Below are 24,134 nucleotides of genomic sequence, written 5' to 3'. Positions count from 1 at the left end.
TGTAATGTTTACAGTATGTAGAGGAGCATAGGCTACAGATGGACATTTCTGTTGAGCACATACAGTATTTTGGTTTGTATATAGGTGACTTAAAAAACAGTTCTAAGTTGTGGGTTCGATCAGTATTTCAATGAGCCATACATAGACGTGTAGGTGTTAGACTTGCATTTTGCTAGGTATGTTGCTGAGTTATGTGTTTTATGTTTGAATGAAGATACAATTATTATTATAAAATAAATGTTATTATTTTACTTTGACTACACAGGCTTAACCGTTTCAGTTTCAATCTTTTAGCGTCTTTGAAAATACACACACAGATAGTCATGACTCTGAGGGTCCCACACCCTCGTTCAGATTGTGAACAAGCTCCATCTTCCCACTTTATTGAAGCCAATTGCAAAATAGTGATTGTATATTTTTCAAATGACTGCCAAAAGTTAGCTGGCATGGCCTTCTGAATCCTGCCACAGCTTGAAACTGTCTGCGTGTTGGCTGGTTCAGCGTTAAGCTATTGCTACACTTCTTATCTGGATGAGTCCTGATCAACCACCTCTACTCCCCCTTGGGCACAGTCCAATTTACATAAGCAAGTGTCGTCTTTCCACTGACCATGAGCCTCTGGCTAGTGTGAATTTAAATCCTGCTCGTTTGGGGAGAAAGGCCCCTGGTCTTTGAGACTGACTAACAAGTTCCATAAATATACTCTCTCCTCTTACTGAATGTTAGGCAAAAATGGTTAGTAACAACACGTTTAGCATTATGATACAGCATGGGCATGCAAAGTCATTATCAAGCTTAGCATGCCGGCATTGGTACGTGATGCTCAATGACATGCCAATGTAATGTGTGCTGCCACATCAAATAAGGGAGTGAATATTTAGGCCCCTCTAATGGTTTTAAATTCCTGCTATGGATTACACACCAGTGTCAGTCTAACTCTAATTTGGAATCAGTTTGGCCCCAACACGCCTCTTTAACATGTGCACACACTGGCACTTTGCCTTCAATACTCCCGACATATATGTGTTGGTACCTGGTTAAGCTTCACAGTGCAGTTCAGGTGTCTCAGTTACTTTAAGTCTAATTATAGACAGTTGGGGATAATTGTAACTGTGTGTGTGTGTGTTTGCATGTGTGCATTCAAGTATCCTCTAGAGATTTAAACAAGCCTTCATTTACATTGTAACACAATTGGAGGCTTAGAGTGAGATTTAGAGCTTAGTTGCGGACAAAAAGAGCTCTCGCTACTGATAGGCTACATTGAGTTGGACTTTTCTGCTTACACGTGAAGAGCAACAAATAGGAAAAGAATCAGCTAGCACAGTAAGCAAACATCAACAAATCATTACCTAAGTTATATTAAAGTCAGGGAGCTTCCTCTGAGTACAACATCACCATCAGTTATATTAAAATGAATGCTTTTCAAAGTGACTCTGAACTTCTCAGGCTTGCCACAATGTTCTTTATTGCAGAAAAAAAGAGTTCCAGATATTTGGCTGTTTGAATTGTTTTTCTACATTAAATGTTATCGCAAATATCTTTGCTGCTCACCCGTTTTAACAAATGTTTCTCTCTCTATGTATGCATTTCAGCTCTTCACCCAGAGCAGGAGAGACCGGTAATTCTTCAGTGTCGGGCCAATCCAAGCCCAATGGACAGACTCATAAGATCTGTTTGGTGTGTTCAGACGAGGCCTCAGGGTGCCATTACGGGGTTGTTACCTGTGGCAGCTGCAAGGTGTTCTTCAAGAGAGCCGTCGAAGGTTAGTCTCACACACCTACCTACCTGCATTAACTCACACACTCAGACATGACACATGGAAATACTCTAATTTGAATGATAATATTTACACCAATCTAAGTTTGTGAACAGCTGTATAAATTATGAAAAACTATTGTCATTCCAACTTTTGTTTTGAATGGAGTGGCCACATTTACACCAGGCTGTAATCAGATTTGCATTTTCATGATTGTGTATTCTACAGTCCCGAATGTGTATCTTATTGCAATGTTCAGCATCCATTACCGTTATACATATTGTCCCAAGGACTTTCATTCATTTGAGTTATACTGTATATAATCAACTCTTAAAGCTGTTGCTCAGCAATGCAAAGTCTCTGCTGTTTCTCTGCTGCAAAACAGTTAATAACTCTATAAAATTGAAAGTTCAGAGTGGAATAGGGGGGTGGTAGTTGTTGAGCTTTCGCAGACCCACATCATGTTCATGCCTGTATGTGGGTCTGAGTCTTGGTTCTGACCTTGCATGTATCTGCCTCTTGTAACCTTTCCTTTGAGTCCGGTATCAAAGCAGGGTTGACTTCCAAGTGATTTTAATTTAATAACATAACATGAGAAAGAAGCCTATTTAAACATTTTACTTTAATGATTCAATTAAGCCTTATGGAGGAATAGTATTATAATGGCCTTGTAAGACAGCCATTCTCCTGCTTTGTTCGCCAACATTAAATATTTTGGTTCTTGTCTCAGGCAGTTTGTGAATCCAGACGCTTGTCTTGAATCTAATTCCCTTGATAAAATCCTGAGCAGGGAGGGGCAGGAATGCAGCTGACAAACAGAAAGTAATTCATGTTTAAGTGTGTCTGCAATGCATTCCATATCCCTCTACTTCTCTCTGCTTCTGTTTCTCCATTTCCTGTCTTTTTAATGAAACCTAGAGCTGTGTCATTCATTTGAAATGTCTATGTGAACCGTAAATGAACCACCCTTTATCTATTCTGGACCCAGAACTTATTATTAAATGCAGAAATGAGCCACTCTAGTTCAAATTAGCAGACAGCCTTGTCCTTTTCTTTCATTCTGTGCATATATTCATTATCTTTATCTTTATTTGTCAGTTTCCTATACATCTCTCCCTAACACTGCTACTGAAATAATTGTAAATGATTATATTATTCCTAATGTAAGGCGATGGAGTTATAAAATAATTCTGCACTCAGCTCAGGACCAAAACTTGAACGGGAGTTGATGGAAAGTTTGAATAGCTGTATAAACAATGGCACAGGAATTGTAGTGCAAGAGTAACACTTGATTTGAGCTGGAAAATTTGCTTAATTTGTTGTGTTGTTTGATTGTGACCCTTATCCACTTTTTATTATGTAGTGCTGGTGTAAATGCCCAGCGCTCAAACAGTTTTAAATTTCATCTTTGCAAAGGGCTGCCTACAGTAGCGCTGAGAAAGTTCATCTGTGATTTTTGTTTTTCTCCCCCCTTTCCATTCTCCGGTCGTCGTCTCTATGGTGAAGGATGGAGAGCACGACAAAACACAGATGGTAAATAAATGCTTGTAATAATCTACAAATAAATAATAAATACAATGTTGATGACTATGCTGATTATGATAATGATGGTAATACTATTACCGTTGATTGCTCATGTCCCTGTATTATGTTAGCACTGAAATATGACCAATCTGCCTGGAAACATGCATAGCCTCTTCTGCCAGCTATCTGCTAATGCATGCAAATGTTCTGTAATATAACTCGGCACAAATCTTCTGAGAGTGATTTTGTGCTCTTCAATCTCTGCTTGGAATAGTCCAACTCATCATCATCACCACAGGTGGCAGATCACATCATTGCAATCACACCCTGTCTCCAATGTGGCCTATTCTTTTGCACTTGACCCAAATTTACCTCCTGAGATGTGATGGTGATATAAATACTACAATCGTAGAAAAATGGTTTTAAAGCAATGGTTTTCAAGGTAATTTACTAACCAAAATTCCTACATTTCTAAAAGTCTCTGATGAATGGTCGAATGTGCTTGAATTGTGCACAATTAACAATTTTTTGGTTAAAGTGGTTTAAAAGTTCTTGAATTATTGAATAGTGAACTCTGCAGTTCATTCGGGTGAATCAACAAAAGTGACTTTCACATGTTATCTGATTGGTCAATAAATAGGACATATGCTGGTTATAAATCCCTCTTATTTACAGACAGTCTGATTTAGTAACTAGATAAAATTGCTGAACTTTAAGAAACTGGTCAGGTTTAAACTTTGCACCAAGGGAGCAACCACTCTATGCTATTGTTGGCTACAAACCAAGCCAGAGCAATCACCAAGCGTTTCTGACGGCCCTGTTAGCAGATCAGGCTGGATAAGGGAGCGAGGACACGGGTGTGAATCAGCTGGTCCTTTTGACACCACAGATGGCTGTTCACACCATTGTTTGCATAAACTTCCTGTGACTTCAGTGATGGCTGCAACTGGCCGCCCCCAGGCTGCTATCTTCTATCACCAGCAACTGCAGATAGATTCCCCTTGTATGTGAAATAGGATAAGTTGTAGATTTCAAAGGTGACTACTTCTGCGATTTTCATAACTAGAGAAAAAACATTATTTATATTGGCCGTTAATTATGAAACAACACTGCTTTGTTACAGTAGAGCGTACAGTACAGACACCTGGTTGCTTGGTTTTGATTACAGAATGTATCTAGTCCCATTCTCCCATATTTTAACATGTTTTCAAAACACTTTTTATAAGCATAATTTCCAGGGTTTAATATGCATTTGGTTTTTGCCTAAGGTTGTTATGATGACACACACACACAGTGTTGTTGTTGACAACCTCAGGCTTTGTGAACATAGCAGGTCACTATGGCTTGACATTATTGTAGCTACACTGCAGGGATTCACTAAAGTACAGATCTTTATCTGAGTTTAGCATTAAAAACACCTTACACTCTGAATACAATTAATGTCAACATCTACAAGAAAATAATGTTATGTAATGTTTACGCGTTATGGCTGCGCAGCGGTTTTGGTCCGGCCTCCTCCGGCGTCATACCCTACCGGGGGCGTTTCAGGAGCGTTTCAGAAGCGGAGCGTCTTGCCTGCCGGCTTGCAGTTTTTGTTGATTTGGGCATATTTCCTGGACAGGCTACTTTGTACAGACAAAGTTAATAATAATTGTAATATCCCAGTTATAAACGACATGAATCCAAATGTGTTGCTGTATTTTAGTGGTAAAAGAATGCATTCATCATCATAATTATTCTATATATATAATTTACACAGTGCCTGTAAACTGGAGGAGAACGCTGGCATTTATCCTCCTACTTGAAAGACTACGGAGGGATAGGGTCTGCTAATTAGTTTATTTTGGGGATGGACCGGATGCTCTGACCGGTCCACTTCCTGCTCGGCGCCTCTGCAACTCCTCGCGTCGAAAAATAGACTTCAATCCTATTTTGAGCGGAGCCCAGCGGCAAGACGCTTCTGGGACGCCGTAACGCGGCGCGTCTGGTGGAATAGCACCCATTGACTAGTGTGGCCGCGATCCTGGCGGACAACGCGGCGCGGCCGTAACGTGGCCGGAACGCGACGCAGACGGACCCGGTGGAATCTAGGGGTAACTGTCGGAGAGCTGTTGACAGGAGAGAGAGGCAGGGGAAGGAGTGGAGCAGTGTGTTGTTGTTCTGTAGGTTTTTATAGAACTGCTGACTAGGCATGGGTCAAATCTGGTGTCTCATTTGAATCCAGGTCATTGAATTCTGCATCTAGTCCAGTTAAAATAAACATAAACAAGTCAACGATTGTGTTAATACGTCATCAGACAGTATAGTGATGATTGAAGGGGAAATCTACAATTATGTTTTCCTTCACCAATATTAAGTATTTCAAAATTATCATATTGCTTCCGCTAAAAACAATACGTTTTCTTTTGAAAAAAGTCTTTGATTAAACTTGTTTCTTTTTTTATTTCTATTACGCCTCTTGTACCACTTTGGGATTGCTTTTAGCAATGAAAAGTGCTTTCAAATGTATTATTATTATTAAGTCAACCAATCCAAATCGAGTATCCAACAAAGCCGTGCAATAATTGTCTTTAATAACTGAAAGAAAACCATACAATGTTTTTATTCAGGTTGAAAACATCCAGCCAGGATATTCCAAAGTGAACTACGTGTTTCTAACTAAGGTCAGTACCAGAAGCTTGGAGATGAATGTTTCATTGTCTTGTTTTGAGACTACACTGAGACTAAACCATGCGTTTCTTTTCTTTGACAGTGCTACAAAGACCTGGGTCAGAGAGAAAAGGCCAGGAAGATGTGTGAAGCTGCGTGTTCCATGAATGCTGTGTCTAAAGAGGTATACACACACTTGAATCATGTATAAAGGGTCCAGTTACTTGTTTTTTTAAAGTTTGGTCTATTACTGTTTTCTGATTTATTCTATACATTTTATTTATTTTGTATTCTTTAGAGATACTCCATAGACATACAGTATATCTTCCTACTGTTTATATTTATATAATATTAATTTAAATTCTTTGTTTCATTATATTTGAACTCATGTGCAATGCTTTAACATGCCGCTGTAACAAAACAATTTGGGTGTTGGATCAATTAACTATTTGTAATATAATCTCAGCTTCATCATTATTTTGAAAGTCTATTTATATCCATCTCACAGTCTGCAAGATAATAAACTGTTTAAGATGTTATTCTTATATTGATCACATTTCTATCCCTCAGGATGAAGATTCCCAGAAGGAGCTGGACTTGCTCGGCCCCGCGCTCGGGATGTGACCACAGCGTGCTCATGCTCCTGGGTGGGTGTGTGTGTGTGTGTGTGTGTGTGTGTGTGTGTGTGTGTGTGTGTGTGTGTGTGTGTGTGTGTGTGTGTGTGTGTGTGTGTGTGTGTGTGTGTGTGTGTGTGTGTGTGTGTGTGTGTGTGTGTGTGTGTGTGTGTGTGTGTGTGGGGGAAAAGGCCGTCATGTTAATTCACTCTGTGAGTGGAGGGAAATCATCAATGGGAACTGTCCTGTAGAGTTTTAAAACCAAGTCTGTGTACACTTTGTAACGCATTATAATGTACTTATAGTGCGGGGTGATTTGAGTTAAAACCACTCATAAATAATCATTTTGCTTTCAATCATAACACATTATAAAGCATTTTATAATTACTTAATAATATATACTTCATAACTTCAGATCTATTTTTTGTATTTGTTGCAAGTGTATTATATGTCCCATAACTTCAGAAGGTTATTATATATTATAATCACTTTCAAAGTAGTCATTGTTTGCTTTCAGTAAAGAAACATCAATCATTCTATGCAAGGACACAATACTTTAAATTATATTTTACTTGATTAAAACAAACAATGACCACTTAGAGTAAATTATTATAATACATTCAAACCAAAACACTGATTTTGATAATTTATTGCAACTAAGGGAACTTGCTCTATAATGTGTTATGATTACTGGCCTTATAAATATTTACGAGTGCTTGTAGCGATAATTATTTGGAGATTATTCAGCTTTATAAGTGTTTATAAAGTAATATAGACTTCATAGAAAGTGTTACCAAGATTTTGATTCTAATCTTTTATTATTTTTTAATAGTGGAAAAGGAGGAACTCTCACTTGGTTGTACTAAATCAGTGAGACAAAAGCTCTTCCATAGCTCGGATAATCAAGCCGTGTTTTAAAGTACATTTTAATCATTAGCATTGTATCAGAAATGGGTTTAATCACACGTGTAGTGAAGTCTGTGATTGTGGGTTTATAATTATAAATATATATTCAGTGGATCTGTGTGTACTCAAGCTCAAGGACACTACGTTTCCTTGGCAACAAAGATCTGTTGCTTTTTAGGAAGTGACGAGAGGGACTCGCTGTTCCTTCCTGTTCTGTCTTGTTTTGTTTGTTTGTTGTTTCTCCCACCTCACATTCAAGAGGCAATAACAAAAGCACCTCAGACAATGGCTCACCCAAAGAAAGATGTTGGAATGCTGTGACCCCTGGACGACCCCTGCCCTCTCCCCTCACATTGCACAGTGATTCTATCCAGCAGTCTGCACAGGGTTATGTTCTTTATTTGTTTACTTTGGCATCTGGTCATAGAATACATGTATTATTCAGATACCACCTGATACTCAGCTCTAATAGAGTGGTGCAGAAATGAGTCCGTGTTTTTGGTTAAATGCCTCGGATGAAAGATTTTTGTCCATGTCTAGATCTTCATTTGGTTTGATATGGACCAAAACGTAACTCTGTCTTGGCCCCATTTGTCCTGCTTAGGATTGATTGTGTTAACTATCTTCTGCCCTAAAAGGAATGAGTCACAAAACCCAGGAATGAGTTAGCATTTCCCCTGTCTCTAATTCAATGGTCTGTGGTTAACACAAGCTGAAAAGATGTTCACGTTTGGTTCTACGACATCAAATATGTCAGTAAATACCCCTCATGTGAATGTCCGAAAGCTTCTGTGTTTCTTCAAAACAGGAGTTGCTAACAAGTGAGAGTACTAAACATCATCACACTGTGATTTGATTATAGCTGCTAGCATACGGTGATCTAATTACTTCTGAGCCTATCAGAGGACATGATGTGGTGTACATACTGTGAACTGCATTCCAGACGTCATTTGAATGATTTCACACTTGTGATACGTGTGATGCATTTTGATTGAGGTTTACTCTTGAGACTCTAGAATTTAAATGGTGTTACTTGAATTGTGAAAATGACCTAAAATAATTATTTTTGTCTGTCATGTTTTTTTTCTACCAGCGCTACGAATGTAGGCGATTGATTTTCTTCGAATGCCAAAGCAAGTAGACTTATTGGGAGATATAAACACTACATAGAGATTATACTCCAGTGTCTGAATGATGAATGGTTCTGTTCTCTCTAATTAAATCTGTGCAATCCTGATTCGAGGTGTCAGTTTGTCACTCGTTTGTGTGCTCGTTACTTTTATTGCACATCAGAAACACCCAGTGGCAAACATTTGGAACTTATGACTCAAATGTTTCGTGATTCCTTGGCCGTGAACTATATTGACCCTAATCCAAAAACGGATTCAACAAGCCGGCTCCTGTATAACTATTAATGATGTGGAGCTCTTCCCTTTCCCCAGACTGTACATTTTGTGCCAGAGCAATTGTGAATCTGTTACTGGATCAGATTTAGGCCACCTGTCTGGTCATGTTTCAGCCTTTCTCCCTCCATGGTCCAACCGCTCTTAACAGCACAGGTGTTTTGTTTATACAGTCATCAAATATTTTATAAGCCTACTATTGCACTTAACTTAAAAGCCTCCATTGGAACAGCTCCAGAATTAACTTACAACTTTTTTTACCCTTAAACACGAAAGGACACTTTGGATGTTTTATATGTTTTCACAGGCATACAGCATGAGTCTGAGATTACATCTAATCTTGTTGTCTGACTTCCTAAACGACAGGACCCAATGTTGCATACGAATTCAGAAGCTGTGGTTTATACATTTTCTTTTCTCGAGGTCCAATCCGCAAGTTCATCATCTACACTTTTCCTGGACCTTTCCTGAATTACTTTTCCAGTTCCTTGTACGGTGGCCGACAGATGCAAACGCGCTACAATGACCTTAAACATTTCCATTTGGAGAAACTCGCTTCAGAAAGGATGCAAACATAAAAACACAAATGTGCCAATGCAAATGAAGAAACATCTTCACCAACTTGACAAAACATGCGCAGGGTTAACTCAAAGAGCTGCATAAACAAAACGCTGCAAATAAAATAAAAGAGAATTTGGTGGATTCCCCCCTTCGGACAATGTTCAGCAAAGCCCCAGATGTTCCTGTGCTGTGAGGTTCTCCATGTTAGGTATGGTAGGTTCTACACCCCCTGATCTGCGGTTAAGATCTCGGTAGCAGCCATTTCAAATTGCATATATTAAACAATGTTTACGATCTCAAATCCTGTTGTGAGAGGTGGAACCCGAGGACTGTCCACACGAGAATAACCAAACTTAAATTCATCATTAGTGATATCTCCCGATTTTCAACATCTGTTAAGAATTGTTTTTGTGTGTGGGCCATTGTTAAGTGAATTTGAAAGTCAACCAAGTTAAACTAAGCTAAATGTGTCCAGCCTTTATGCTAAGCTATGCTAAACGTTTGCTGATTGCAGCGTTATTACATTAGGGGGGTATCACTCCTCTAGCTTTCCAACAGCAATTCCACCACAAAAAGAATGCACTGAATCAAATTAGCACAAACTAATTGCTGCCGTGAACCGTGAGCCTTTTTGGCAACAGTGGAGGACAATCTCACATCCTTTATTTAAAGTACTAATACTCTCAAAATACTCTGCTTGAAGTAAAAGTATGCAGGTATAATCATAAAAATGGTTCCTGTGAGTGTTAGACTACAATATATAACTAGAGAATGCAATTCCTGAAGAAATTGCTAGTGGGAATGCTTTATGCTGAAAATCTGATGCTAAACTGCTATGTTNCTATATTTCTGATTGGCTGGGCGGATTGCAAACCACGCCCCGTAAAACTCATAATGCTAATGCAAGGATAATAAAATGGTGGCTTCACAACACTTTTTTGGAGTTTTACGGGGCGTGGTTTGCAATCCGCCCAGCCAATCAGAAATATAGCTCTTTTCTCACAAGAGAGCCGCATGAGAGTCCCTGCTCTCTAGCAGGGACGGAAAAGGGGGTCAAAAGGTTCTCATCAACTAATTTTAGTTCCGGCTCTTTTTGGTGTGAACGCGACATTTCGGAACTATATCGGAACTAAAGTGGGAAAAGTACTCCGGTGTGAACGCGGCTAATATGGCGGACCCTCCGCGTGAACGCGCAAATGGAGGGGTAGGGTGTGAAATTCTGAGGATGCTTTGTTCTTTGAGCCTAACAAATAGAGAGTTCAGACGGATTGTATTTTAGTTTCTAGGGCTGCCCCCGACCAAAGATTTTCCTGGTCGACCACTGATCGACCAGTGGCGCGAATGAAAGCGCACGCAGAGACAAACCGCCTTTTTCGTGCAACCGGCAAGTAATTAAATTATGATTCTGAATGTGTTGGAAAAATCAACAAGGAGACTGTCTTAACATTTTGTTAATTTATTTCAACACAACACACCATATAAAAACATCACACAACTTATGAACTTTTAAAACCAACACAATAACTTTATAAAACAAACAAAAAACAGTCTTCTGTTAAAAAACTAAATTTAAACTATATTTTTCGTTTCTTTTAAACATGTAAAATAAATATAAATTATATAAACAAACGAATAAATAAATATAGGCTCAAGCCAACTTAAATATTTAAATATCAGTGCAAAAGTAANAAGAAAAACTTTGTGATTGCAGTTAGAAGAAACAGGCTTGTTATTAAACCCATTCTATACGGTACACAGAATAACAGCATTTTGGTTTATCCACCATTCTACCCACATAACTGACATTTGTGTATCTTTTCGCCACCTCTTTGCTTTTCTTGGTCCAGGTGGCAGGGGCATATTTTCCAGAACCTTTTTTGGGTGCCTACAGAGAGGATGCTCTCCTTGGCGTGGGTACAAGAAGCTAACGGGCTAGTCAACCCACCACCCCCAAGGAGGATCTGAGAAACATGACGCCCGGAGAGCTGCAGTCTTCCTGGGTCAAGAAGCCCTCCTGGATAAGTGTCATCTGTAGAGTAATGTCCTCAAAGACAATTCATTCTGCTGTTGAATTGAATTAATGTAATAGACCTAAAGAAGCCTCTTAAAGCCAATAGGGATATATTTACTTTGTCAATGTCGAAGTGTTTGTTTAAAATGATGTTCTTCTTGACGCGATTCCAGTGTGTTCCCCTAGTATACAAAATAGTGGCCGCGCGCGCCGCTGGCTGATAATCATTGAGCGGCCCGCTGCTTTAGAGCGCGCCAGCCAGTTGTTTATTTTCTTTACTTTTTGTTTTTTTTCTTTTTAAAATAGATTAATAAGTGGCGGACCCTTTTTTTCATTGTTTGATTGTTTTGTTATGTGGGATTTTGCTAGTATTTTGTGCTTACTGGCATAGAGCCAGAGGCTTCTCAATTTGTTTTTCAGCCAAGGACCCCTTACAAGAAAGAGACATACACCAAGGACCCCCTTCATTCTGGATTTTTTTGTGATTTTGGGCGTATATAATAAACAATTGACTTGACCTTGACCATGCTATGTCCCTTGGGAAATAATCTGCATCTTTAGCCTATTTTTACACTTCTAATAAGTCTTAGTTATGGGCTGAAAGAACAACACAAGGAGCAATGTTATTAGAAATATATCTAGATGATGTTATTAAAAATATTTGCACCATTTTCAACACAGATACCTGGTAAACAATCAATAATTAGCTGCCCAAGTAACACTGTACCTAAACAAATATCAAAGGGAAATCAAAAGAAAAGTGATAATTGAAGTTGCATTTTCAGAAACACACACACACACACACACACACACACACACCACACACACACACACACACACACACACACACACACACACAACACCACACACACACACACACGACACACACACACACACACACAGGTTGGTTAAAGTGCGGCCGGGAACGGATCCAGAAACCAGCGTTCCGGGCCACCTTGGGATTAATAAGTAAATTTAAATCTGAATTGGCCAGTTTCAGTACATGAATAATGGGGTCAAGCGAGTTCACAGGGCGCTGCCAACTCTCGACACAATTGACATTTTTTCACACGCTCTCAGCCACAAGTCCATTTTCTCAAGCATGTTTGCAAAAAAGCAAGATTCAGTAACTGATAATGTCTGGTGCGAAAAGGACTACTACGCCACATTGCGCCCAAGCAAGCAGGCACCAACGCCAGCAGACCATACTGAATAGCCGAGAGAATATACACAATGATATGTATTTGCTAACTTATTCCCATGCCGATGGCTTGCTCAAGAGTATCCAGTCAGTCTCACTTTCTGCGTCTTCTGCGCGCCTCTCCTCTCGCGCCAGGGTGCGACACATGAGCCGCGCAGAGCCGGGACACATCGCAGTGGACTCAGTCCAATTGAACCGGGCGACATTTAGACCCACTCGCTTTCCAGCAGTTGTTGATTTGATATCGAGCAGACATGCGCCTAAATTCGTCGCTGCTTCTTTAGCCAGGAAACAGGAGCGTGAACGCATTAACCAGCTCCGTTGTTGTTGCTTCGGTAGCTCCTCGGGGCCCGTTTCTTTCTCAAAAAGAAGCCCGGTCTTTTTGTGTTACATATCTGGCATGCTTTGGTCTCGAGGTTTTTTTTTTTGTGGTGTTACCTCTGTCAATTTTTTTGGCAGGGCTTCATCGGGCCTCATTTGGCCAAGACACCGCAGGCTTTCAGACATGTTCGGGGTTCCCTTCCCACTTCAATAAATCGTATTGGATATACTCCTCATGCGTTTTCCTTACTTTTGTTTTTTTTTCTTTTTTGTTGTTTCATTTACTTCAGTTTGTAGGCGTAACCGGTCGCTTTTAATAATCTGGTCCATCTTCGTAGGGTAGCTAGCAAGCTTGGCCGCTCCTGACTGACGCTTACCAGTTATTGGTTGGTTTGCCATGGGTAACGCGGTGCACGCTTGATTTTTAAATGCTATAGATTTGTTAGCATTAGAACGCTAATCTGATGAACTATTTTTAGATTTAAAAAAAATTAATATTTGTATGAACTATGAAGCTTTTTTTTTGTAAAAAAAAAAAAAAAATGGATATCATGATTTGTTTTAGATAATGAATCTGAAAACCCTTTTCACGGGACCCCCTGCGCCAGAGCTGCCACGTACCCCCCGGGGGGCTCGCGGACCCCACTTTGAGAACCACTGCAAGGCGACAAGGCGGCTCGCCTACGGCGCCAAATTGCCTGGGGGGGGCGCTGCGTGGTAGCTCTGGGGAGCGAAACAATTTTTTTTGACCGTTCGGTGCCTCATCCAAATGTTCCGCGCCTTGATGTAACAAACATTTCATCATTAAGTAATGCTAACACCCTTTTCACCGGGTTACACGCTTTTAATTTGCCGTTACCGTGTGGCGCTGTCTAAAGCTGATGAAAGTTGGGGATATTGGCTATTCAGCGCGCCCGCAGCCTCACACCAAAGTGCCGAGGCGCGTGCGGTAGCGATGAGACGCGAGCAAAGGACGAGGGCGCCCACGGCGTACCGGCGCTGCTTGTTATTAGAATCTGGTGTAGCTGCGCCTAAGGACTATTAAGGAAGTAGATTGTTTCTCCAACCAGGTGGAAGCTCTCCTCTCAGGACTGAGAGGCCTCAGTGAGCGCTTAAGGACTCTGGGTGATTTAGATAGTTAATTTTAGTCTAAGTATCTCAGGTTGGGGTCTCAAACGTTTTGACCACAAATAAAAAGCTATGTAAACACATAATTTCCAGGGCACTCCTTTATAATTATTGGGACTAAATAAAACAGGTTTGAAATCATTCCAATGGTATACTATAGGGACAGTTAACCAAAAATATTCGTTTTAAGTTGGAGAGATACAAAAATGCTGCATAATAAATAAATGGTCCGTTAACTAGGTAAAATAAGATAGTGGAATGAACAACAAAAAATGAAAAGTGAAACTACATTTATTTTGCTTTTGCGCTATGGTTAGGTATATGGTTATGTTCACATACTTATTTGATTATTAAAATGTTAAACCGATCTTTTCATAGTTTTTTTTTTAGAGTTATGTGCCCCCTAGGATCACGGTCTTCTAAGTAATTGTGTGCCCAAAGGTGCACCAGATTGAAGCATTGTTACTGTAAATGTCAAAAAAAATCTTTCCAGCGGGAATATTACCCCCGGACTCTAAAGGGGAATGTGACGGTCCAGGCCCCCCAATTCAAACATGTTTCATACAATAGGGCGCATTCACACCGCAGTAACTTTTCCCACAAAGGTTCATGCAGAACTAGTTCAATTTCAGCAACGGTCTTTAGTTCTGAATGAACTAAGTACAGATTGCGGTTCGACCAACAGGAATAAGTCCCTGGGGTTTTATTAGGGCAAATTGAAGCCGCATGACGCTCACTTCTTCTTTCTCTGCTTTGGGGTTTACTGGCAGGCCGCCAAACAACTTCACGGCGGTATACTGCCGTCCCAAAATTCCGCCCTGGCCAGGCAAAGTCCCCGGTTTGTTGGCGGACTGCGCCTTCAGCTAGAAGCGTGCTGGGACTCTCAGCAGACTTCTATCTGCAAGCCTTTCCGAGTAAATCGCCAGAACGCCGAACAGCCTCCTCATCTCCACCGCCCATGTTTTATTTGTGTGCTTGCCATAAGTTGAGCTCTCTCTGCGCTTTTCTGCCGCTGGGGCTAATGCCTAATTGCTAATAAAAAAAGCGTGGCCTTCACAACACCCACTTTTTTTTTTTGAGTTTTACCGGGGCGTGGGTTTGCCCAATCGCCAGCCAATCAGAAATATAGCTTTTTCTCACAAGAGCAGGCCGCATGGGACTCCCTGCTCTCTTACAGGGGACGGAAAAAGGGGGTAAGAATTTACTAAAAAACAATTTTTGTTCCGGCTCTTTTTGGTGCGAACGCGACATTTCGGAACTATATCAGAACTAAAGTGGGAAAAGTACTCCGGTGTGAACGCGGCTAATACTGAATACATTTGAAGCCATTTTGACGTCTATTACCTATGTCAATACGTTTCTGTTTTTGCAGTGTATTTGTCTTTTGTAGACATTTTTCATTTATTCTTTACACATAAAATATCACCTAAAATCTCACCTCGGGCAGCAAATTGTCTAGAACCTCAAGAGCCTTTCTTGTGCTGACACATAGAAACAAATAGGCGGGGCGCACTTCGCACGCACTAAAAAATTCCACGCGCTCCGCGCTCACATTATGCTGCGCCCATGTGCCTTAGCACCGCTGCTATGACTCCATCCTAGGGGAAACACTTAGATCATAAGCACACGCTCTCTAACATGCAGAGTCCTAACAATGTTCCCCCTGTCACCTATACAACCCTAGTTCTCTCTCCCAGAGCTGGCTTCCTTACACAAACACTGTTGACAAGGATGGCCTTGTAACCCCTCGCTAGAAGTCGTCTAAGGCTTGTATGGTAATGAAAAGTAGCGCCACAATAATTTTAGTGATTTATTTTCTTGTCTTATTGATTCACAGAAGGCTCCATTAAGTAGTCAGCGGGTTCATTTTCTGCTCCACAAATTCAGTGGCATAAGCTGCATGTCATGTTGTTACACCCTGGCTATGAAATAAGCACAGCGTGTTTTTTAAATCCCTTTCCTTTTGAAGATCACCTTGTGACCACAAAATACCACATATCATTTTAATCTATTGCATCATTTAAGTGATATGGAGAAAAGCAGGCGCCTATGCTTCCCGCTGTAAGGCCACTTTCTTGTGGGTGGATTTATTAATACATATGCTTTTATTTGAAAAAACTTATGCTGTTGTTATTTAGCTTTTTGGAGCTGAGATGCTGCTCCAACAGTCCCGCAATTTTCGATCTAGACTACATGGGGATTTATAATTTAATTGAAGTAAATTCGTTTTTCCATGTTTGTATGCACCGTGATAACGATTAGCTACCAAAAATAACCTATATATAGTGATTTATTAGAAGAGAACCAAGCATTTCTATATAAAATCAGACATTCCGCACTCCCATGATTCCCAAACGGAATGGCCCTTTGTTTCATAACCACATTTCCCCGCCACTGCGACAATCTGATTTAGATTGACAGTTGAATTTCCTTAGATCAAATAGTGAACTATTTGGCGCGACCCCTACCATTCACTACTGATGTTTGTCCCTCTCCCTCCACTCAGAGTAAACATTGCAGAGTCGAGCCTCTCTGCTAATTGATCACCCTGGTGCTACCTTTTCTTGGAAATTCTACTCCATTTGGAGCTAAACGTCCCTCCATCTCTCCTCAGGTCTTCAACGCCTCCTTGAAGGTACTGCGACTGCTGCTGAGTCAGCTGATCCCGGGTCTGGGCCGGTCTGAGGTCACCCACTGCGTAGATCAGGCCTGGCCCAACCTGCTGGCCAGGACTGGGGACTCAGCCAGCCGCGTCCGGGGCACGGCCACTGCCTTCATACAGGTATTAACACACGGGATTAACATGTTGATTTACATGAATTTGCTTCCTAGCTTTCACTGAGGAAAAGATAAATATGCAATATCCCTCTCCACTTTCTTCCCTTGTGTAAAGCTCTGTTGGAACTTTTGCATGAACGTTTAGAAAAATCAGCACCCTCATTATCTTTTACGCCATAAAAAAATGTTAACTCTTACTTGGTTCTTGGTGATAATCTTATTTTTTAATGGTTATTATATGCCATTTAAAGGGATTTCTTGATGTTCGATTTTCTCACACACCAAAAGGGCAGAACACCTGTTATCTTGTAGCCAAAACAAAATGATTTAAGTGACAATCCCATCCCCTGAGGCAGTTACAGTTACCAAGACAGCTTGACTGCAAACAACTATGCACCAATACAACCAAAACAATATTCGCGCACCATAATCACATGAATACTTACAATTAAGTATTTACAGTGTAAAGGCAAGTTAAAGGAGTGAGAATAAAGTACACATTTTCTAAGGTGTGCCATTGAGATCCAAAGCCATAAGGATCTTCCTGCTTATTTTTGGGTCGAGAAGTACAAATACAAATGTTGTTAAATGTCACAAGCTTTACAGAGTGAAGTTAGTCGAGATTTGAGAAAAAGACAGTTACAAATATGTAAAAAAATTATTCTGAATCAGTTATCTTATTCCAAAATATAGGAGATTTTGTTCATTTAAGCTTCTAGATTTGAGAATCGTAGGCGCTCTAATTACACATATGAGAGACTATGTATAAAGGCATCTTTATTTGTTCATCCTGTACACCTTAATCTCATCAATATTTCATTTTGGCGCAGATGGGTAAGTAACTGTGGTTCTCAAAGAGTTCAGATAATAAAAAAGAATCGATATCCCGATTGACATGAGGCGGATCTGTTATGATTAGGAATCGTAAGCAGAGTGAGCAATTCTTCACAGCTCGAAGGTGAAATGAAGAATAAATGAGTCATTGCTATTAACACCACGCCTTTAGATCAGATTAAAGCACAGAATGAGTCATTATTCATCGTGGTTTTATTTCTGAAAAAACCTAGTATAAAATGCACTTATTTCATCAGATTACAGTGTAGTACTTGATACTTTAATTTGTATTATACGCTAATAACTCTGGTGCTGATCAGAAGCCTTTGTAATGAGGCCATGGGAACCATTTGTTGTTTAAAAAAAGAGAACTAACCTTCCCGGTCTTTCTAATTCAGTCCTTATTGAATATTCAACGCTTTGTATTTACGCATAGGATAATGCTTTCTTTGCTGTGCCATTATTTAACTTTTTAATAATAATATATATTTGATTTTAACTGTAGCATTTGACATTTAGTAAGCCTGAACTAGCAAGGGTTTGGCATTGTTGCTTGAGAAATGGCCTAAATGACTTTGTAGTAGCCAATTAGCACTATATTATATATAAGTAGAAACCAACATTTGTTTACTCAGGTTCCGCCAGAAAGTTAAGCAGTTTTTGACCATACACACCACGACACACATACTGCTGGGGTAAAGTTAGGCTACCTAAGTTAGTGTGTTTAAAGTGTGACTTGTATGCTGATTAAAAGCTGATTCGAATTTAATGGACAACAGTATCTGGGCCGAGTGTTCAATTGGAAACCTTTGTATAGGGATTTATTTTTCATTCAAGCTAAAGTGTGTGTCAGTCATGTGAACACAGCATCACCTCAGAGGCATGCGTTGGCTTAGCCTCTACACTATTAAACAATTTGTTGTTGACCACTTCATCGTTTGTTTGGCTAATCCTGTGGCTGAATTCCTCCTGCAAGCATTGTCATTAAATAAACCCTTGTGTCAGTAAATATATGTTTCAATGGCATGATTAGTAATCACAGTAAATACATACTCATTCCCTGGCCATGAATTCTGTGCACCTGCACGACACACTTACGATTCATCTGTGTGCTTAACTTGGTTTTTAAGTGCATGTAAACACAGATAATGGCTTTGGTTAAATGGAGTATGTTTTGTTCTTTGAATGGACCGCACCCACAACCCACAACACCCACACCACACCCACACCCATAACACCATAACATGACTGATATGACATAACCATAACACCCACAACTCTGCATTTAAATAAGTGACTAAAAAGTTGCATTATTTAAACGCTCCACAGTAAGCAAACAACCCTAGCATGTGTGAAACTCAATCGAAGGCAACATTTGAAAGAAATTGCCTATGCATGCTTCTCTGTGTTTATCTCTCTAAAACTTCATGATTCTCCCCAGGAACACTGAGCTTATTTGAGTAAACTTGCACTTTCACTCTTATTCCCATGTCAAAAAAAGGATTTTGAACAACCTGTCTTGTTGATCTATGTATTGCTAATATAAGATCCTGTAGTCTTCTCAAACAGGTGCAAGCCTGAAGGGATATTTTGTGTTTGCTCATGTGTGTGTGTTAGTGTGTGCATCTGTCTGTCTGCAGCTAATCTCTTCTACTTTTCGATCAATCAACTTTATATTTAATGAGCTCATTTACCATAGGTTTGCTCAAGGTCATGGTTCCAGGGGATCACAGTTGAAGAAAAATGTGTTTTATTGGCTGTTTTATACTGTCATTTGGCCTGCAAATCAACAATCAACAACAAGCAAAAGGCATTTCCGGATGTCGGTTAGAGTAGAAACAAACCTTACCTAGTCTGCTGCACGTCACATTTTGGTGGTTCAGAAACCAACATCCATGAAAAATGTAAACTCAATTTGAACCAGTACTTTTGCAAATGTATTACATAACTGATATGCTGTGATCTATTATATCCTGTAATGTTGGTATAACCCCACTGTTGACCGTAGGTATAAAAAATCATGCACACGATTTCTTTAAGACCTTTCATACATGTGCTGCTTTTTCACCCTGTCTATAAAACGATCTGTATGTATGATGATGAATGAGGTAGTGTGTTTATGAAACCTGCTGATTCAGCAAGTAGCTAAAGCGGGGGTGTTGCTGTTTTGGTGGTATGCGTCTCAGCCTTTAGTTTCTAGCCAGTTTTGTATAGATATTTTTCGAAGCTTAAGAGCTTTAAAGGCTTTTTAAAGATGCTGGAAAAAAAGTCAAAATGCAATGATAAAATCAGACTCCTGCATCCATGCACTGTATTGACCTAATCAAATAGTCTGCTAATTTGAGGGTTTATAATATGTTTTTCTTAATTACTTTTGTAGTGCGCTGTGTTATAGCACTGATATGCAGGGAGAGTTACGAGGTGTCCGAGGTGTTGTCATGCTTCGCCCCTCGAGCCGTCACTCTGACTGCTTAGACTGGTTCCTTTTAGCCTTTCCCTGGAACACAGCCACTAGTGGAGGTTCCATACAGGAGAGGTGTTGTTTGTTGTTTGTGGCCAGTACTGGAGCTTTTTAGCTTTCACATGTACCAGAAAGTGTTACTGGGCTGGTGGATTGAATGATGACGTGCTTTAGTGAAGTAATTGTCTAACCATCTGTGAAAATGTGCAATTGGGTGTGTTGAGTAAGAAAGGGATGGAGTCTTTATAAGTAGCTTCTCCTACTGTAAGTTCAACTTAGGACATTAAGACAAGTCTCAGCCCTCTGAAATCATCGCCCAGCCCTTCTTTGTCTCTCCCGGGTTCCTTTGTTTTGTTATGAATGCCTCTTTGTATGTTGAGGATGATGTGTTTTTGAAGTCCCCATTTTCCGACATACATTCGTCTTACCTGATGAGGCTAAAATGACAAACAACTGAGCAAAGTTTTTCCAAGAACCGTCTTCCGTCTCACTTTAATTGTACTCTCGTTCTCTCTGTCATGACTTGTCTAGTGTTGAATGACAAATCACCATGTGTAGTGCAGCATCACACAGATCTGTTTTGTCACTGTCTTACAGCGCACATATTGCTCAATTTAAAGCATACCACAATGACCTTGTATGACTCTAACGTTGTACATTTTAAAGCCATTGACTAATTACCGAATCCTTTCTCTTAGGAAATGTCTCTTTTGAAGGATGTTCGCGCCCTGCAGGTTATCCCCGGTGAGCTGGTGAAGCCCTTCAAGTCCAACTTCCCCTCTCGTCTGGCTCAGAGTCGGGCCGAGCTGCTCGAGAAGCTTCTCGCTGAACTGGGCACAGAGAACTCCGGCTTCACCTTGGACAATGTCATGATGGTAAAAAAAAGCCTTAATCATGTTAAATGCATCTATACATTATCTTTTTTTTTATAGTGATATTGACATCATTTACAAATAAAAATAATGACTTATTGTTTATTCATTTAGTTTGTGTATTTGTATTTGTGTTGAAAATGACCGACAGAACTAAACTAACTATCTCGTAATCTTGAGAAATCAAGGTTTTTATAGCCTCAGAAACCAAATTTAGAAAGGTTGACCCCCAACGTCTCATAAAGATAAAGCAAATAAAGTTTCAATTGTATTGAGGTTAAAAAGAACTTCAACCGTAGCAGTTATCGGCTGCCATACTCTGAGACTTTTTGGGACACTGTAACCTTTTGAAAGGATTTTAGATCTGTAAAATATGTTTAAAATGTCAACATAAGCATATAGTATATATATATATATGTGTCTTTTTCAGTTACGACTGTTTCCAATCTGAAAATAGCAACATATCCTCTATAACAAGATAACACATATTCTGTATAGAATTCCGTATAGTATAATGCCTATATTATTCCACTTTAAAATCAGGATTCCATCAAACTGTTTCGGTTACATTTGGCTCAGTAATTAAAGAGTGACTGTGCACTCCCTTCCGGGGTTTCTTCAGTTCACCCAAACAGGCTGTCAGTGAGCTCCAGTCAGCTGAGTCAATGTTGTCACCGTTGGCATCCGCTCTCGGTCCCCCTGCACTCGGTTTCCAGCAGTGACCTAATATCTACGTGCAAACTAACTGTTGACCAGTCTCCTCTGTTTTACGGCGGCTCCTCCACCCTTCGCCCCCTTCCCCTTCAGCCCTCCTCTTGACCCCTGCACATCTTTTATCAACAAGAGCAAATTGTTATGTTTGTCCACCGAGTTTCTCCGGCTTCCCTGAAGACACGCAGGTGGAATTGGATGGCCCGTGTTTGTGCATGCTTGCTCTGCGCCTGTCCCTTTTGTGTTGGCTGTCTCCCTTGTTTGCCTGGGAAACATTTTCAGTCTGGAATTGAGACGTGACAGCCGGGCCGTGCCTTATTTAACAGCTTGGCTTCTTTTTTTCCTGCTGGTTGTCACATTGAAACATCTTGATGGGAAACATGTAAGATTTAGACTGAAATTCAGTTTGCAATAATAACCGAGCAACAAGCAATGTGGCTTTTAATTTGAAAGTACAGAAAGTGTGTCCCTTCTCTTGACAACTGGTACGACAAAATCCATGAAATCTATGTTATGGAAAGAATCACCTTCTCAATGAGGCTTCAGGAAAACACATTTGAAGAAATATGGAAAAAGTGGAGAATTTACATATCCCAAAGACGACCATCCCTTGTTTGACTGTTTCTATACACCGATTGAATGTATATGTATAGATATGTATGTATGGTCACATGTATGTGTATTGAATGTATATATGTATGTTGATATGTATGCATATGTACATGTGTAGACATTTGCTATTTCAAACAACCCCTGTGTACTTTTTCGTTTTTATTTTACTTTGATTAATTTTGTTTGCTTTTCATTTGTCACTTTCGGGTCTCTAAAAATATATGATTTGAAAAACTGTACTTGTACTATAATGTGACCCCAAATAAATAAAGAATTAAAAAAAAAAAAAGTACAGAAAGTGTAAGGCAACTACCGGTACTTAAGACATATGCTGACCCAATAACAGTGGCTATCCCTATCCTATCCTACAGCACCTCAATCAGGCATGGCTGCTTGAGAGTGGACAAAAAATAATTTCCCCTGCAGAATAAAGATATACTACGTTGCTAGTGAGGGAGGACGAGCTAACAATTAAATCGTCCCTTCAAAATGTAACAAAAATGTATGTACGTCTATACAAAGTTAACTCAAACAAACAGCCAGACTCTTGATAAATGATCCTTAAATCACAGGTTAATCCTCTGTATCTGCCTCTTTTAGCCTTCCACAATGTTAGCTCGGCTATATTTTGAGCATTTTTCCTTTTCTCACCCTGCTGTTACCTGGGTGATCGTCTCCAAAGCGGGTGCCAGGGTGAATACAGAGGGCGATTGAATTTCCTGTAATTAAAATGAGAAGCGGAGGGCAGAGACAACAGAGAATAATGGTGAGCTGTCCCTGATCCGGTTGAGCAAGGGACGGGTGGCCTTTATACACGGTTTACTTTCTGGATGTTAATGTTCTTCACTGGCTGGATTGCCATTGTGTTGTGGCCCTCTTCACACAGATTACGTCGCATAGGACTCTTCCTACGTCATGATGCGAACCCCGCTCAAAGGACGTCTTCAGCAATGTAGCGTGCATGAAGCTAGACTGTAAATGTTTTTTTTTTTAACTTGGACTTTTATCTGTTAAAATAGCAAGCCCTGGGTATTTTTCCTTGCCTGCTTTGTTGCCCCAGCATACTGGAGGTGGGACAAAGAAAGCGCCTTTACAACACATACAACTCAAACTGTGTCACATAAGACAAAGAAATTAATAAGAACAACATTTGAAAACTGAATAAAGACAATAGAATTAACATAAGTTCAAATAGAAACTGGTTCAATGCAGTTGAGTGGGTCCAACAATATCCTCAAAGTTCAAGAACAATTGGAATTTTGTTGTTGTAATGGTAACAAAGGTTGGATCACCTCATAGCACGTCATGTTTTACGAATAAAATCAGGTTATACAGAAAATCAGACAAAGAGATTACATGCACTGTGATAGTGGGATTACTGTTAGCATTTGGTATGTGAGTATAAAGGGAACTAGAGACAGCAATGTAATACTAAGAAGGTTAGTCAATAGGGCATGAAGTAAAATATTTGAGAGCCAGGTTTAAAATGGCCCGCATCTCAACATAATTTAAATAATGGCTTTTGATGGGGTAATGTAAATTCAATGTAATGTAATTGCTTGATCTGGGAAATTGATGTACTTCAAAGAAAATTAGCTGGTTTACAGACTTTCAAGATGTAAGTCAACGGGAAAAAGTATTTCTGTCTGCAATGACTTGATGGGCCTGTGAGTTGTAATCACACGGTTTGGCCACTATGTCAAATGTACCTCAAAGTCCGGTGCTGTTACTATATCTAGTTTTGTTTTTTACGTCCACATGTAAGCTATAGTCGGTCAGTAAACAGCTATCA

At 39.9% G+C, this 24,134-nt stretch overlaps 1 protein-coding gene and 1 long non-coding RNA gene across 4 annotated transcripts in view; both read left to right on the top strand.

The window, feature by feature from the left end:
• cep104 (centrosomal protein 104) overlaps positions 1 to 24,134 on the top strand; it is a 133,779-nt gene that overhangs the window by 87,725 nt on the left and 21,920 nt on the right. For all 3 annotated transcript variants that reach the window (XM_010772449.1, XM_010772431.1, XM_010772440.1), the window contains 2 exons: positions 16,689 to 16,856; positions 20,846 to 21,022. In XM_010772449.1, coding sequence (XP_010770751.1) covers positions 16,689 to 16,856; positions 20,846 to 21,022 — 345 coding nt within the window. The remainder of the gene's footprint in view (positions 1 to 16,688; positions 16,857 to 20,845; positions 21,023 to 24,134) is intronic.
• On the top strand, positions 5,865 to 6,638 carry LOC104946560 (uncharacterized). Its single transcript, XR_798465.1, has 3 exons — positions 5,865 to 5,943; positions 6,033 to 6,113; positions 6,500 to 6,638. It is a non-coding gene; the product is annotated as an uncharacterized lncRNA (long non-coding RNA).

Source organism: Notothenia coriiceps, unplaced genomic scaffold, assembly GCF_000735185.1.
Source record: "Notothenia coriiceps isolate Sejong01 unplaced genomic scaffold, NC01 NC01_scaffold00000339, whole genome shotgun sequence".
In the NCBI taxonomy this organism is placed as follows: Eukaryota; Metazoa; Chordata; class Actinopteri; order Perciformes; family Nototheniidae; genus Notothenia; species Notothenia coriiceps.
The sequence above is the reverse complement of the archived record's forward strand: the minus strand, read 5'-3'. Positions and strand labels throughout refer to the sequence as shown.